The sequence below is a fragment of the Haemorhous mexicanus genome, chromosome 2, assembly GCF_027477595.1.
Source record: "Haemorhous mexicanus isolate bHaeMex1 chromosome 2, bHaeMex1.pri, whole genome shotgun sequence".
NCBI lineage: Eukaryota > Metazoa > Chordata > Aves > Passeriformes > Fringillidae > Haemorhous > Haemorhous mexicanus.
The window spans coordinates 11,051,732-11,067,406 of NC_082342.1; the positions used below are offsets into that span (position 1 = coordinate 11,051,732).

The 15,675-nt window shown below is 44.3% G+C and overlaps 1 protein-coding gene across 2 annotated transcripts in view; it reads left to right on the forward strand.

Moving 5' to 3' along the window:
• The first annotated feature begins 1,619 nt into the window (after positions 1-1,619).
• USP25 (ubiquitin specific peptidase 25) overlaps positions 1,620-15,675 on the forward strand; it is an 88,359-nt gene continuing 74,303 nt past the window's right edge. Inside the window, exon 1 of one of the 2 annotated variants that reach the window (XM_059872914.1) lies at positions 1,620-1,745. In XM_059872914.1, the coding sequence (XP_059728897.1) occupies positions 1,701-1,745 (45 nt within the window). In that variant the 5' untranslated portion in view covers positions 1,620-1,700. Of the gene's footprint in view, positions 1,746-15,398; positions 15,418-15,675 lie in introns of those variants that run through there. The other variant, XM_059872922.1, reaches the window with a different exon arrangement.

The window sequence follows — 15,675 nt, forward strand, 5'->3', positions numbered from 1 at the left end:
TTGTCATGAGTTGTGCTTGTATTTTATTTAGAGTCCAGGATCTTCCAGTGATGCTATTACCTGATAACCTCAGTTTTAAAAAGATCCATACTCTACTGTGGGAAGAGGAGGGCCTTGAATTACAGAGTCATAAAGACGGTGTGTGACAGAAAAGCAGTAGCTGCAATTAATTTTGTTGCATTAGGCTCTCAGCTTTTTAGGTACTTGGGGCTCTCAGAACCGTGCTGCTCTCTGCAGCTTTTCCTACAGACTAAGCTCCACTGGCCTTGGAAATGGAGCTGGGACACAGGTGCCATGCACTGGGCAGGCATTCAGAATGTGGGGTGGGCTTTTCTGCTGCCCTTCACCTGCTTTCTGGGCAAACGTGTTTTGGCCAGCCGAGTCACTTTGCCCTGCTTGTGCTGATGCCCAAAGCAGAGTCCTTTCTTGCCCTTTCCTTGACATCTCAGAGCAGGGTGACAGAGGGACAATCTCTTCCCTAATACTGTTTATCTGTGGTGCCAAAATTCACTGTGGGCTGCCAAGACCAGCTACTCCCCCCAGTATGTCAATGACATTCCTGTACAATTTGAATGCTGAACTGCCACCACCCCATGGCTCACCCAGTCAAACCTCAGGGAAAGGGAAGACCTGCAACTTTAGGATGAACCATTACTGTGCCTGGTTCTGGGCTCCTCAAGGAGCTCCTGGAGAGGGTCCAGCAAAGGCTACAAAGGTGATCAGGGTCTGGAGCATCTCTTATGAGGAGAGCTGGGCCTGGTTAGCCTGGAGAACACTGAGAGGGGACCTCATTAATGCATACAAGGATCTCCAAAGTGGTTGCCAAGAGGATGGTGGGGCTCAGCAACACTAGGGCCCAGCAACAGGGCAAAGAGCAATGGCCATAAACTAAAACACAAGAAGTTCCACGTCAACATGAGGAAGAACGTTTTTTTTCTGTTGAGGATGGCAGAGCACTGGAACAGCTGCCCAGGGAAGGTGTGGAGTATCCTTTCTCTGGAGACATTCCAAACCCACTTGGACACGTTTCTGTGCCACCTGCTCTGGGTGATCCTGCCTTGGCAGGGGAATTGGGGCAGGTGATCTCCAGAGGTCCCTTTCAACCCGAACGATCCTGTGATTCTGTGATTCATTTGGCGATACGGTTTGTTGTCGCTACGAGCAGCGACAGCGCTCGAAGCAGCGCTGGCTCAGAGATTCCCTGGCGATCCCCTGGAAAGCGGCACCGATCCGACCTGCTCTCGCTTCCCCCTCAGCGGGGCAAACTTTGCCTTCCCCGGGGAAGGACGCGGCGGGGCCGCCCCTGCAGCGGGCGAAGGACGCGGAGCCCTTCTCGAGGGAGGAGCGGGGCGGCCGCGGGGCTCGGCGGGGCCGCCCCACTCCCGCCGGGCGCTCCCAAGATGGAGGCGGGCGGTGTGACAGGGCGGAGAAGGGGCCGGGCGGGGGCTGCGCCCGGGGCAGGTGCGCGGGGCGGCGCCGCCGGGAGCCGCAGCCGGGCCGAGGGCGGCGCTCGACGCTCCGGGAGTGGCAGCGGGGCCGGAGCGGGGCTGCGCTGCCCCCCCGCCGGGCGGTGATTCGGGCTCCCCCTCCCGCCCCGCCTCCCGCCCCGCTCGCCCAGCCCGGGCCCGGCCCAGCTGCCGCCGCACGGCGCCGCCGCCACCCGCCGAGCCCGGGGCGCCGCCGGGAGCCGCGCGGGGGCCATGACGGTGGAGCAGAACGTGCTGCAGCCCGGCGGCGCCGCCAAGGTGAGTCTCCGGCGGAGTCCGGCCTGGAGCGGCTCCGCGTCCCCGCCGCGCCCGGGCCTGGCCGCACCCGCTCCGGCTCCCGCCGTTCCTGCCCGCGCCCCTGCTGAGCTTCTCCCGGGCCTTCCCCGTGCCGCGGCCTCGCCTGGGCCCCGCCGCTCCGGCGGCCGCGGAGCCTCAGCGGGGGCCGCTGCCGGCCCGGCCCTGGGTCATCCCGGCCCCGGGCTTGGCACTGCCCTCGGGGGAGCCCCGGCGCGCTCCCCGCGGCCCCGAGGGGGCCTGTTGCGCTCGCAGGCTGCCGGGCAGAGTGGCGGGACCGGGGCTGGGCAGGAAGAACGCGGGGTGCCGGCCGAGCCCCCCGTGGGCCCGGGGGAGATGCTGCACATGCCCGGCGTGACCCTGCAGCGCCGGCATCCGCGCCTGCCAAAGGTGAACGCTATTTCCAGCGAGTGACGCGCTCCTGCTGGAGTGAAAAAGTGCCGGGTTTAGGGGCTCGTGTTAACGTGCATCATGGAACGGGGTTAAGGGAATGACGGCGCTTACCAGTTTTACTGTGCGCCAAGACTCGACGGAGAATGTTTGTCAAAAGAAGGGGGAAAAAAAAGGATACCTTCTAAAGCTTTCCTTCTCTTGAACTGAACTGTCAAGAGAAATGTCTAAAATTATATTGCAACGCTTTTAAGATAATATGTTTTAAAGGTAATTTGTAGGTTAACACAACTCTTGTGGTTAGTGGTATGACTGCTGCCTCTTCCTTGATTTTTATTAGTGTTTTAATGGCATGTTCTGCCTTCATAAGAGGATAAAGGTGTATGTGCTTTGGTATAGTCGGTGTGAAAGTTAAATGGCTGCAGCTGTAAGAGTGGACAGTGGGAATGTGCTGATTAGGGTATAATTGGTTAAAGTGGTACAGCTCGCATTTAAGAAGCTTTTTTTGAGGGAGGGCGTGTCTGGCCGGGGACTGCTCTCATAGTTGGAAGTAGTTAGCAGTGATTTTGGCGGCTTCAGCTGGAAGGCAAGGGCTGAATGGTCTGATTTTGTTCCTCTCTCAGTGTTTTCAGTTGTGGTTTGCTCGGAGATTATTGTAGCAGGTTTGCTGCTACATGTGCCTGCTGTGTTTGAAAACTGATGTTGCTGCTGTGCATCTGACAACTTCTGTGAGCAAGTTTATCTTTTACAAACCCTCTTGTCAGTGGTTTACTTAATATATTGTAATTATCATGTCAGATACATAGTGCTTTCTGGACCCTATTTGTGCTTTCTGATGATAATCCTGAAGGAGTAATATTAGTTTTCAACTAAACTAGAAGGGTCCTTAGTTTTCAGCTAAACTACTGCTTGTGGGTCAGTAGTTCAAATTCACTTGAGCTTCAAATTGAGGATAAGCCCGAAAGGAGGTTGAAGATTGATTGTGGTATATGCCAAGTAATCCATGCTGCAGTATAAAATACAGCTAGCAATAATACTGAGGTTGTAATCAGCATCTGTGGGCGTTGGTCACTTTTTTAAGTGTCTAGAGAAACTGAATAAAATATCAAGGGTTTTTCATGGCAGGGATTTTTTCTTATTTTTTCTGTTGAATCATCTGATTATTTTATTATGTGTAATTGCTTTTAACCTGTTTTATCCCTAATTGCATGCATTTAGGGAATGAGGGAAAGGCAAATCTTAAAAGTACTTTGTAAAAAAGCTTTATTTGACTCCAAAACGAGTACCTCATTGTTTGTGAGACTAATGACTAGCTAATTGGATGACAAACTTTAACATTGATCAGGTATTTGCATGTAAGAAGGCAAATGGTGAAGGTACAGTGGGCTGATGGATGGATGAAAGGTGAAGAGGCTACCATAGCAATAACTTACTGTTTTCCCTTGAAAGAGGAAAAACCCAATGTCCTCAAATCAGGGAGTTTTTTCTGGAGACCTCAAAGTTTGTTGCAATTGTTCTCTGTTAGTGTGAAGAAACCACATACAAGCAGAAATATATTGGGTTTACAAGAGATGCCTGAGTCATCAGCATACCTTATTCGGAGCCGTGGTTCCCAACATTGTTCATCAGATGTTTTCTTACTGTCATACAGGAAGTGTGTGTCAAACTTCAGCAGCACTTGGAGATGTAGGTTTGTATTAATAAATGCTCTAACTACAAACAGCCTGCTTCCCACTGAAGCTATCTTTAGTTTATTGTGTAGTTAAAGCAGCTGCGTCAGGTCAAAAGAAGTTTTTTCTTTCATCTCTGCTGGTCATCTTGACCCTTAGTTAAAATTTGTAAATTATGTCCTGAAGCAAATAATTAATCAAATTATTCTTGTTGCTCATGGCCCTTGTGTGCTTTTCTGACATTGTTCGGTGCCTGAAGGTTATAGGTAATGTTCACAGTAAGACTAAAGCATGTGAATAAAGGTAAACAACATGAGAAGTTAAAAAAAAGTAGCTTCTTGTTTTGTCCAATCTGTATTTCTGTCCCGTCCAATCCTCTTTTTTTGGTCTGGCATTTTGCTGCTGAGGAAATAAGGCATGAATGTTGCAGGATTTCCCGTGTTCCAGGCAGCACTACATGGCTGATGCCTGTGTACCTCAATTTTCCTCCTGGAAGAAGATCTTCCCAGGCTGCCCTGTGTGCTGTGCAGACCCTTCACTTGTCCATTGTCCTGTACACAGCGAGTTCAGGGCCTGGGTGAATGGTGATTTTTCTGCTAACTGGAGATTATGATGTGGGAAGATTAAACGTGTTTCAGCATTGTCTCAGCTCTGATGGTTACTGTGATGGTCATCTTGGAATGGCAGATTGAAGAAGCTGGGTTTTAATTGGTGGCACTTAGCTGGCCTCTCAGCAGTGTGTGTTATCAAGTTCTACTGCTTCTGGAGAGAGCCTGACATTTGGTTGATAGATGGATTTAAAGGCTGTTTTATCTGTCCTTTGGTTTCCCGCACCCACTGTTATTTCAGACCTGTGATTCAGCAATGCATTGGCAGTGTAATCTCAGGAATAGTAGAATAATAGTAGAATAGAGCTATGTCAGCTCAGCTCATTTTTCTTTTCCTAAAAGAAGCACAAACTTTTAAGGATATTTACCACTTGAAATAATGCCTGGCTTAAAGCAAGGTCTGATACTAAATTCTTCTCTCTTGCTATTTTTTTGGGGTAAAAAGGTTAAAATTGTGCTAGCTTGTATGTGCTTCTGTTGTGCTTGTCCCATGGTTTTGATGTACTTATTATTTAAAGATTTAGCTAATAATATGGCACTGAGTGGTTTTTTTTTTTTTTTTTTTTCCCTAAAAGCAATAGCTGCTTCATGCAGATGATGATAGAGTCATCTGTCTCCACCAATTGCCATGATGCAGTCCTAAATGGCAGGAAGTGATTGCAAAGTATCTACTGACCACCTGGTACAAAGAAGGTATCTTGGGAGCTGTGTACTCATTTTTCTTTTTTCCATCTTAATAGGTGGCAACCTTCCAAGGATTTAAAATTCAAATCTTTAAAATGTCTATATCTTGAGAGTTGAGTTCAGAGTTGCCTGGTGGATCCAAGAGGCTGCAGGCTTCCTCTCTCTTCGTGAGGCCAGAGCCACCCTTGCCTGTGACCGATTGCAGCTGTCCCTCTGTACCTGAGAAATGGCCCCTGGGTCATGGAGTGAGGATGGTTTCTGCATCTCCCCATGAATGGGGAGCAAGCTTGGAGGGCTTGAATATGGGGGGGTTACAGCTGCCAGTGCTGGTACCCAGAGCTTTAGTACCTCTTTGTCCAGAATGAGCAGAATAGCAACACTTGCTTACTTAAAGTGTTTGCACCAACTACTGAGTAATTTGCAAAGATTACTTGAAGTACTGTGGAGTTATGCTGTTAAATATATGTATCTTGTTCTGTATTTAAGAAGCTCATATCAAAAAAGTTTGTAATACTTGTAGTTACACCTTTGACACAGATTCCTGTTGGTATTTCTGAAAGCTAGAGCAAGGTGCAAAGGCCGGTGATTCAAAGTAGTTTTGAAAGCCCTTGTCAAACTGGTCTGCTGAATGCCTTCTGGTTTTGTGACTGTTTTGATGGATTTTGTTGGGAATGGGTGGAGGTGTGTGTGGTTAGTTTTGGGGTTTTTTGGTCTTTTTTTTTGTTTAGTATCTACGCAAGCTTGCTGAATCTTGGAGGGTTGTGTTTATTGATATGATATGAATCAGCACCTTTATGAAACCTTTAATAGCAGTTTAAAACTTCTTGCTTTCAGAAAACCTTTCACAGAAATTCAGTAACGATTTCTATTGTGTTTGCAGGAGTTTACAAGTATAGTACTATCATTAGAATTTGTCTGAAATAATGTCTTTAAATATGTTTGGTCCACACCTTGGAAGGAAAATACTACTTCAGAATATGAAAGTGTAAAGTTTTCCTGTTAACTTTTGATAGTATTATTTTAAAATATCTGTAATAAATCCTTAACACACATTCCCCCCCTCCCCCCCAATATTTTTAGGATAACCCTGTATTCACAGCTAGTATGAGCAGCAGCTACAAAAGATAGTAAAACCCATCAGCTTCTATGAAAAGGTCAAAAAAAAAAGTTACCCATGTCTTAAAATAAAGAAGTATTTAGCATTTTAGAAAGTCCTTCATAAAGATAAGTGGAAGGATAATTGAACAGTTGCCTTTCTTACACTCTTGTGCCTAAGAAGATATTTGTGGCTGGTGTCTCTTTAATTCTGTGAGTTCAGCTGGTGTCTGTAGACTTGAGTAACTGAAGGGGAATGAAAGGTAGAACAAAAGATGGAATTTCTCTTCTATTTCTGGCTAAATCTTCTCTACTTCCTTGCTGAAGGACCCATCCAAGAGCTAACAGCCCATTTTTTCAGTCCCTCAGAAGCTGGCCCTATAGCTCCAGTGATCTGAATGGTGAGGTTGAGGGATGTTGCAGGTGCTGGGGACTTAGTGGCCAGGTTTGTAAATCAACCTGAGGCCCCAGGGGACTTGGAGAATGCCTTTTCAGGCTGGGCCCAGATCATTGCAGAACCAGCAGGGAGGTCTCTGACACTCACCTGTGCCAGGAGTTGTCTGAGGAGCTGCATCAGTCACCCCCTTACAGCCATTGCTGGCAGTGCCAGTGACAGGGGAATTATTGAGGTGCACAGCGGTGCCTAAAGATGTATTAAAATAGTATTGTTGTTCTTCACTTTCTCTAGTGGGGGTACTTATTTTCAATTCCCAGCTTGTCAATAGTTCAGATTCACTTGAGCTTCAAATTGAGCATAAGCCCAAAAGGAGGTTGAAGATTGAGTCAATCCTCAAGAGTCAAATGTGACATTCCTGGTATTCCATAGCATAAAAAGTAAACAAAAATCTTAAGAGCTGTGTCGTCACTTACATGTATTAGTGTAGGAATAAATTCCTTTAAAGGCCTGAATTTTCAGTTTTGTTCAGTTGGTTGTGTTTTTGTTGTTTTTTTTTTTTTATTGATTTTCTGTTCTTGTTAGGAAACAGAACTCTTAAAAATCTGAAGGGGGTGTGTGTGTGTGTTGCTGGGATGTGACTGAGAGAGAAAAGTCTTTTCTACTTTCTCTGAGTAGAAAAGCCACAGATGTGGGAGCAGATTTTCTCAGAAACGAAAGTATCCTGGTGGCTTTCACTTTCTGTTTGTCTTGTGATAGTCACTGTGATTATTTTAAAGTGGGTGGAGGTTGCCTTCAGTCACAGTGAAGGGTTGTGTGTGTATAGGTGTTTGGGGGTTTTTTTGTTTGTTTGTTTTTTGGTTTTGTTGTGGGTTTTTTTTGTATGCTTGGTTTTGTTTTTGGCTGGGTCTGTTATTAAACTTGCCCATCAAACCCTGGTCACTAAGTTACCGATGTGATGGACACCTTTAAATTGAAAGAATTCAGGTTCTCAGCAGGGGCCTGTTGACTTGTGCCTGGGGTAGCAGTGTAACATCACTTTTCAAATCACAAGTTAAGAGTATTCGGTGAGTAACCTAGGAGAGGCTGTTGTGACAATGTATTTCAAAAGGATCTTGTGAATTCAGGGTAGAGTTCAGTCTTTTTTTCACATAATGAAATTAAGATGGCTTTTCTTAGCTGACGATTGTACTTTATCAGTTGGGGTGCTGTTAAAGAAGTCAGCATCTGCCAAGAGTGGAAAATATTTGACTGGAGTAAAAATTCAGTTTCAGTAGTCAAGTGACTCTAATGTCACTCACGTGTGATTTCTGCCAGGGAGCCGAGTGTGAGATACATGGGATAAAAGCTCCCTCTGTTCCCTTTGGGACGGTGATGTGTCCAATGTTCTGGTTAATGGGTGGTCAAGCATAATTAATTGGGAAAAGCTGATTCTGTGAATCACAGGAGGTAGTTGCTTGCAAAACCGTGCGAGTTGAAAGCTTTCTATAAGCTTATTCCTTCTATTATTTAAAAAGGGCGAGAATGCTAAAGCTGTGGGGCTGAAGGAGACATGAGGTGGTGAGAAGCCATCCTGCAGAACATACCTTGCATGATAGTACGAACTCAGGCTTCGTGCCAAGTAAAGGTACAAACTCAGGCTTTGTGCCAAGCACAAGGAAATACTTTTTCCTGTTTCCTCAGACTAATGAATGCCATCTTTTGCTGGTTTTTGTGAACACTTGTAGCTTTTACCTTGGCAACACAGTGTGTTCTGAACACCACGTGTCAATTTTTTCCGTGTTACTTTACATTAATACTGTGCTGAATATAGATATTATCATAAGCTGTATTGTGCCTGCACACCTCAGCCAAGCTTGCAGGTAAAATTGGGAGCAGCTGTAGTGTGTGCTGTGGTAAAATGGTAAATCTAAAATGTTAATTTCTTCCAGCATTGCAGTTTTCTCTCTCTCATTATATAGCAGGGTTTACAGTTTTTCATCGCTAAATTTCTGTAGGAGTTCAAAACTTGCAATTGACTAAGAGCTCTACAGACCACTAGTGGAAAATTTTCATGAAACTTCTTTTTGAATGATCCTGTCCGTAGCATCTTCGTGCTCTGTTACCACCCCATTTTTCAGAAGTGGATAATGTATCCCTTGGCTGCAGAGGGTTACACCTCCCTGCCTCAGTATCTGAGGCTAGTATGCCAGTCTGTGTTCTGGAGTGGCTGTGGGTGTGTGCTGACTCCTGCTGACACTCACAGGGCTCTATCTTCTGGTAGAGGGCTGGTTTTAGCATATTGAACTACACAGTAGTTTTCCTGTGGGTGTTGTGCAGAATCTGTGGGTTTGGGCTTTAATCTGAGTGAAATGTTAAGCAACATTGACTCAAAATGTTGAGGTTGCTGTGAAATGCTGTAAAGGAAGAACTGTTTCAAGATGGTGTAAAGGACAGATTGACACAAAATATCATGAGCCGGACACTTTGATGACTTCAGTGTTGGTGGCAGGCTTTCTGAGTTCTCCTTTGTTTAATTACAGAGTGGCTTTCCCATGTGTTTACTAGCATCATTCATTCTAAGCATTTGAAAATCACAAAGAAAATAATCTATTCAGACTAGATTTTGCAATTTAAGAAGGCACTGATTTTTTTTTTTTTTTTCGGTTGGGTTTTGTAGTTTTTATTGTTTTGTAAATGTCATTAGCTTTTCTTTGCCATAAAGGGTGAAATTCAGGAGCATGTTGAAAGCCATCAGCATGAGTTTCCCTGAAATCTGGTGTTACCTGGTGATAGGACTTCAACAAGGACAGCATTGTTGTGAGCAGTAGCATCACTGAGTGTCCACAGTTTTAAAGTGCCTCTCCTTCTAAGGGTGTTAGAGAGGTGGAATCCAAGGGACGTGTCATGTGGAACAGCTTGAAGGCTGGAGTGCAACTAGATTAACTTTGAAAACATTACCCGACACAGATTTGTATATGTAAACCACTTTTTTTAAGGGCATTTAAGGAAATATTGGTATGCAGATTCAAACAAGTTTTATGCTAAGATGCCCAGCTTTTACTTGATGCTTTTGTTTATAGCTGGTTTCTGAATTATTTTACCTGGTGGATTCTTGCTGAAAAAAATTATACTCTGCACAGTATTATTTTAAAATGTTTCTGTTATCAACTAATTGGCAACAGTGAAGCTTATCAAAGTTTAGGTGCCAAGAAAATGGAGACTGTGTTTAAAATATCCTTGACTACAGCTTTTTTAGCCATCAGGTGAAAGCATATTTTCAGTTTTACAGTAAGCAGAGGTAGACAGAACAATGTATTTAATAAAAGCTTGTCAAAGAGGCATTAGTGTTTGCAAGGCATGATCTGGAACCATTTAAATCTAATTGACCCTTGTATTTTACCATACACAGAATTTGTGGAAATAAATGCATGTGATATGATGGTATTCTATCCCCCTGTGACTTCGTCCTGCCAATTGTCATCCTTTCTGTGGTGTTGTACCCCAAAATCCAGAGGGCTCCCTTTAGAAGAGGATGGTCACCTAACATTAGGGTTTGAGTCTGAGGTATAAAACTTTTGGATTGTGATTTATGCAGATGTATTTCATGCCAGTTTTTACTTTTGTTGAACAGTAAATGGTAGGCTTGAGGTCACACATGGTTTATGTGATGATAACTGTCCTTCTCACAGCTGTGTGACTCCAAGGAAAGTCAGATACCTGTGCTTGAAATTTCTATCCTATTCTCAAAGCAAAAATGACACTTTCTGATTTTCAATCAAATTTCCATTAAAACATAAAGCCGCTTTGGAAAGTTGAATTTAGCTGTGTTTCTGCTGGGTTTAAGCTGGGAAAAAAAAAGTAGAGTGTCACATGGAATTTGAAAAAAATATTCATTTGCATTCAGGTGTGTGCTGTGAGAGTGCTTTAAAGTAAGCATCTGGAGAAGACTGGGTGTGCATTGGCACATGATGTTCTTCGTTCTCTTCAGAAGGGGAGATGGCAGGAACAAACTCCTACTCCACTTCCCTTTTGTTTTTGGTTTTCTTTTATTCTTCTCAAAGTTAGTTACTTTGAAACAGAAATTCCTCCTAGGACCATGGTTGTTGGAAAAGTACTTTTCTTTTTTCCCCCTAACACTTTGCACTGCATAGCTATAAATGGCCTGGTTAGAGGACTGAATACTATATTGTATCCCAGAAATCTTAGGTTATGACTGAGAAAGCATTCCTGTACTTTGTGGATATTAACTTTTGCTTTGTTTTGATATAGGACTGTGGGAAAATATATGACAACATTGTTAAGCTTGTAAATATGATATTTTTCTTTTTTAAAGCTAAATATCTTTATAGATGGGTTGCACAGGGATTTCCCTTCTTGGTATTACCTATTTTCCCATCTGTTAGGTACTTTTCTTCAAATTCTGCTTGGATCTCTTATGTAATTTCCCACTTGTTTGAGTTTGTTTTTTTTTAATTTAGAGGCTTTCCCACTACTGTGTAGTTTTATTACTTTAGAATCTTGTAATTATTTGATGGTAGTAATTGGCAAGTTTTATTTAATTCTGGCATCTAAGCTTATAACATTTTTTTTAATGGGGTACTAGAATTAAGTCTTCTCTGTCTGTATCCCATTACTGGTTTGGAAATTAAAAAATAACGAACAGCTTACTGGAAACTTTTAAAAGTTCTCTCTGGTCTTGCATGTGTTTTATGGGATTTAGTGCTGAAAACCAGAGAATGTCTCTTGTGACAGCCCTGTCTGGACCACAGTTGTCCCCTTGCCTGGAGCTGCCTGGGATGCCTTTTTGGTACAGTCTGCAGGTCTACAGGATAAGCTCTATTAATGGTGAAGACAGACCGATTTCCTCCTTGACACCAGTTCCAGCTCTTGCTAAGGTGCTGTGTTGCCTTGAAGCTTTTTCTGAGGTTGATTTTAAGGTGATTGGTACATGTGCCACCTGCTGCTGGTGCTGAGTGGAGGGTGTGTGCAGTGCGCAGGCTCTGCTGAGTTGTTAGAGGCCAGGGAAGGTACTGAGTGCTTTGTGACCTAACTGAATAGAAAAGGATTGGAGATTTTACTATCAGAGGTTATCATCTCTGCCATTTGATGGAGAATGTATTGGCTGCTAAGAAGTCAGCACAGAATTTAAAGTTTTGTTTAAAATAATTTTCCAAAAATGTGAATTTGTTAGAGGAGTATTTTGTACCCCTTTTATTCAAGTCAGCTTCTGAAGCTTCAGGTAGATGTGTGGTGATGGCAGAAAGTCATTTTTGGTATGACACCACTGACACTGGGAAAACTGGCAGGGCTAAATTACAGAGAACAGTGCTTACGAACCAAGGTGGATGTAGATTTCTTGAAACCATGTCTGAATGTTCAGCTTTCTGTGGGAGGTGAGGCAAATGTGTGTTTCAATATAAGGTCCATTAAAAAGTGCCCCCCAAACTTTAAGCAATATCTTTCTCCATGAAGGAAAATGGCCTAGAAAATTTCAGTTGCCCTCTGTGGAGTGCAATGCTGAATTTACTATTTCTTTAGTAATAAAGAATTCATTCTTTCTTATTTATTCAATGCTGAATTTACTCTTTCTTTAATTGTGAGGTAGTAAAATTACATGCTGATCCCTGGTATAGATCTCACCACGTCTTTGAATATTGTAGTGTCTCTGTTGTGTTTGAGGTTCATTTCAATTCTAGCATCACCTGTATCCATGGAGGTTGTTACCCAATGCAAGTGAAAGCTGCTGGCTGCCCTTCACCGGCCATGGTATGGCAGTGGCCTTTCCACAGGGACACAGCATGTGCCAGTGCCTTCCAGGTGCTTGACCCACCAGGAAAGGCTGTCTTGCCCCAGAAGCTGGAACTGCTGTCAGAAGCCTGTCACCTTCCAGGCAACCTGTTAAACACTGCCCCAGATTTTATGTGGCTTAATGTTATCTGTAGGCTCGTTCTTGTGCAGAGTTGTGCCTTGTGTCTGTCTGTGCCCACGTGCCCTTCCCCAGGCTAAAAACATGTCTCTTCACATGATTTCTTTGTAGGTGGTTAGTGGAGGGCAAGATAAGCTATCAAATAATTTTACTGAATGCTGCAAATAGGGCTGTGTAAATTTCGTGATGTAATTTTGTCTTACAATGCACAACAGTTGGGGGGGTGACCAATCGAGGCTGTGGGATGAGTTCACCTCTGGCAGACCTCACTGCAGTGGAGTGGAGGCGCTCCCCCTCTGTTCTTCTTCCCAAACCCTCTGTGTTGTCTCCTCGAACTTCTTGTGGCCCAAGATGTGGGCGAGAGCAGGCAGTGTGATCAGGAGCTACGTGCTGGCTGGCCAAGGTGCTGGGAAGCCTGAGGGTGCTGCTGAGGCTTTTGGGGATGCCTGAGGCCAGGCCAAGTTGCCAGAGGTGACCTTGAGCTGGAGAGGGAGGAGGGTAGACGTGCCTGGGTACATGCCCACTCTGTGATTACAAGGCCTGTTTCTTTAGGGAAATCATGTTACTAAATTTTTTTTTTAATTGGACTAAACGGAAGACCTTTATTGAAAGGCTTTCTGTTAAGTTTGATTGTTTTTTTTTTCTCTTCCTATTCAAAACAGACAGCTGAACTCTTTCCCCAAATGTGTCCCTTCTGTTGAATACAGTAGACTCTTTGTAATACAGACCTGTCTGTGAAAAAGTGCAATTTAAATTTTATTTACTACTTCTCTGCTGTACTATGCTGAGTTTTGTGTGGAAAAATTGTGAAATCTTCCTGGTATCACTTACCTAGGGCATGTAGCAGAGTTGTTTGAGGTGAAGTGGAAGCTTTGATCTTTGTGCCATTAACAGCTGCAGTAAATGAAATCCTTCTGGATGTGCACACCTAAAGCAGGGAGCGGAGAACAGTGTACGGCATTTCAGCCCATGCAGGAGCAGGTCTGATTGTGCATGTTCATTTGTGAGAAGTGTACACCAGAAGCACCACATCTCTGTCACTGTGAGATTTTTAATTCATCTCCCATTGGGGTAAGTTTTCTGCTATAGTGCCTAAATAAGATGGGGACTGCAGGAGTCTTTTCCCCTCATCAGTTTCTCTCACTAGATAGAAGAAGGATTAAAATAAAGGCAGAGAAACAACTCATTCTTTTAGGGCTGCTGCTCCACTACAGTTGAATTGGGTGGTAATTGGTGCAATCTTTGTCTTATCCCCTCCCTTGTCCCAGCCCTGGCTCTCACTAAGATGGCAGGAAATCAATGTATGCAGAGAGTGACTCTCTGATGGTCTTTTGGGACCTTAGCCTGACTTGCCAGAGGTTTGGATGAATGGTGGTGCTGGCTCCAAGGGATGAGTGGCATCTGGCAACACCAGCCTGGGCTGGCCAGCACTGGCAGGAGCTGCAGCCTGGGAAGAGCAGCTGACTCCTCCGAAGCAGCTTGTGGTCTGACAGTCCCTGTGAGTGTTATTTTTGCTAAGTATTGCAGAGCCTGGGATCCCACTGATCTGAGGACGCTTGGAACTTCCAGAGTTGGTTTGTTTGTTCCTAGAATAGTAGCCCTGGTTATCATAACAGCAGGGTGATAGTGAGGAGCTAGTTTGGTGTTTCCTTGGGAGTTCTTCAGTATTGTGCAGAGCAGGGTGAGGCTATCATGATGTCTGTTTGGAAAAAAAACAGCCCTATAAATATGCTGAATGTTTGAATGGGCTAGTGGGACTGCCTTTTCCACTTGAGAGTTAGGCTTGTGAAAGAACTGTGAAGGGCATCAAACATGAGCCGGAAGAGCTTGTCTTGGTGTGATGAGTTAAACTGTGATTGGTATGCAAAGGAAAATATCTCAAAGTATAAAAGGTGGATCTCATGGCAGTGTTGTTTTAGACTAGAAAGACATGACTGAACATTTTTAATAGTCACTACAGTAAAATTATACCCTAGGCAATAGTCATTCCTATGAGGAGAAAGCTTAAGTCTTGGTGGTGCTGCCTGGTCAGGCACTGTAAAATGGGATGTTTGTGCATGATGGTAAATATCTGTGAACAGAAGAAAAAGATTAAGAAAAGTTTTTAGAATAGAAAGTAGCTAGGAGGAATTGGAAGAATATCATAGAATCATAGAATGGTCTAGGTTGGAAGGGACCTCAAAGCTCATTTTGTTCCAACCCCCTGCCATGGGCAGGGGCCCCTTCCACTAGACCAGGTTTCCCAGAGCTCCATCCAGCCTGGCTTTGAACAGTCCCAGGGATGGGGCATCTCAGGACAACCTGTGCCAGTGCCTCACTGCCCTGACAGTAAAGAATTTCTTCCTAGTATTAATCTAAACCTACTCTCAGTTTGATGCCATTCCCCTTTGTCCTGTCACTCCAGGCCCTTGTAAATAGTCTCCCTCCATCTTTCCTGTGGGCTCCCTGCAGGTACTGGAAGGCTACCATTGGGTCATCTCAAAGTCTTCCCTTTTTCAGCCTGAATAGCCCCGTTTCTCTCAGCCTTTCCTCATATGTGTGAATGTGTATCCTGCTTCAGCAGGGTGTTTATGATCCTGAGAAACCCCTTCCAACTGCTGCCCCTGTGGTTCTGTCGTTGTGTATTTATGTACACACAGTGTGCTGTGTATCTGTCATCCTCCCGCCTCCTTCTCCTTTCTATCTGTATAATGTTGCCTCTGACTGACCCCACTGGCTTTAGTTTGCCATGGCTTGTGCATGTTTTTGGCAGGTCAGTTGGTGTTGAGGTGGGATTGGCTGTGAACCACTGGTACTCTGTCATTGCCCAGCTGTTGTCCGGGGGGTGCTCTTGAAGGAATTCTTCTGAATGTGCTGGTGCTTTGAAAGACTCCTCCCACTGCTACCAGTAAGTAATTACTCAACAAAATTAAACTGGAGCAGAGATTTTTGCTAATTACTGTCACAGTTACTGGAGTACATAAGAATCAAAGCAATTTTTGTGAAGCAGATTTTCCCTTGGTGGTTCCTGTGAAAACAACCTAAAGTTTAACTTGTGTCTAGTTAAGTGAAACTGAAGATCTCATTGGTTTTAGTGTAGTTAATTAATTTCAGAGCTGCTGTCATTACTCCTGGGAAGCTCACTGTTATGCTGAGTAGGGTGTAG